The sequence below is a fragment of the Halyomorpha halys genome, unplaced genomic scaffold (assembly GCF_000696795.3).
Source record: "Halyomorpha halys isolate HHAL.00 unplaced genomic scaffold, Hhal_1.1 Scaffold576.1, whole genome shotgun sequence".
NCBI classification, from domain to species: domain Eukaryota; kingdom Metazoa; phylum Arthropoda; class Insecta; order Hemiptera; family Pentatomidae; genus Halyomorpha; species Halyomorpha halys.
The window spans coordinates 103,003-104,363 of NW_027116645.1; the positions used below are offsets into that span (position 1 = coordinate 103,003).

The 1,361-nt window shown below is 32.7% G+C and overlaps 2 protein-coding genes across 2 annotated transcripts in view; both read right to left on the reverse strand.

Moving 5' to 3' along the window:
• LOC136797269 (putative ankyrin repeat protein RF_0381) overlaps nucleotides 1–450 on the reverse strand; it is a 3,127-nt gene extending 2,677 nt beyond the window's left edge. The window contains exon 1 of the mRNA XM_067053376.1: nucleotides 394–450. Within this exon, the coding sequence (XP_066909477.1) occupies nucleotides 394–450 (57 nt within the window). The remainder of the gene's footprint in view (nucleotides 1–393) is intronic.
• The window catches only part of LOC106684383 (ankyrin repeat and protein kinase domain-containing protein 1), a 4,570-nt gene extending 3,837 nt beyond the window's left edge, over nucleotides 1–733 (reverse strand). The window contains exon 1 of the mRNA XM_014426434.3: nucleotides 394–733. The gene's annotated coding sequence lies outside the window, so the exon portion shown is untranslated. The remainder of the gene's footprint in view (nucleotides 1–393) is intronic.
• Between the last annotated feature and the right edge of the window lie 628 nt (nucleotides 734–1,361).

Sequence of the window (1,361 nt, forward strand, 5' to 3'; positions counted from 1 at the left end):
TAAAAACTTAAATATGTGAGAAAAAATAATAAAAGCAAAGAAACAAAACATAAAATTATATAAGCCAAAAAGAGTAATTAGTAAACATGACAATAATTATATGTGGTGAACATGACTGAATGGAGGAAGGATGAAAGAAAAGAGTATGGGAGTAGAAAATGGAGTAGGGGAGTAAAAAGAAAGATGAAAAAAGAAATAAAAAGTGAAGAACATGCAACCTACAGATGCAAGTCTGCCACGCATAAAATAAAATATATTAAAAGTGATGTTGCTTCCAGAAACAAAATGTCCAACTCAGGCCATTTAGGAGGAGGTAAACTCCAAGTTACTATTTAGACTTATTAGAATGGTATAAAATCCAACTTATTCAAATATACAAAACTATTATCTTACCATGGATGGTGATAGCTGGGTGCCACGAATCCTATACTTAGCTGCAATAGAGGACATTATCCTGGTAACGTGAGATGGCAGCTTTAATACACCTGTCAGATTCCTCTCGCACACTATCATATATTCACACATACCAAGGACTACACCTAACGTACTCTGGTAAAAGCACCCCGATAGCCTTAGTAAACCTCTAAATGCACAATAGATAAATCATTTTTCTCAACATTGTTTATTTATTTATTTCTACCTTTCCCTGTTATCAATTGTTTTTTAGAGTCTAGAGTCCGCACTGTGGTCATGACCAAAATGCAAAGATATCATTTGAGCTGAAGCATCACACCAGTACATGCACTCCTCCTTCCATCTAAAAGAAACTATAAATTAGCAATAAAGATAAATTTGAATTTTTAAGCTATACCTGGTCAGTTTAAAATGCCTGGTATGACAGATTAAATGTGAATATGACTCACCTATCACCAGTACAGAACTTAATATCGCACTTTTAGAAAAGGATATCTCCTTTATTTATCTAAATGTTCAACTTTTCATGTGCTTACAGTTCCTATGATAATAAAATTAATAAACTCATAACCCAATACGCTTGTCTAAACAAATTGTAGAATTCACAAGTTCCCACAACCCAAATGGCCCAAAATATAATAATTATACAATGAAATTAGAGATTATAACAAACTTAAATGAATCAATTTTATTAGGTACAGAAAACCAGACTTATCATACTCACCTGTTGAGCGCTTATAAGAGAATGTTGAGCAGGGGCCAATAGCAAATCCAGTCAGTGTTTATGCTTTGTGAGGTAAGGACGCATTTAGCGGATCAAGCTCCAAAGGATTAAGTACCTGTGTCTACAAGCGATAAGTTTTCACTTTCATTTATTCAATTTATTTTATTTCTGTTTCTACAAAGTATATCTCTCTCTTTAGTATTTTCTATTGTTAATATTTTTT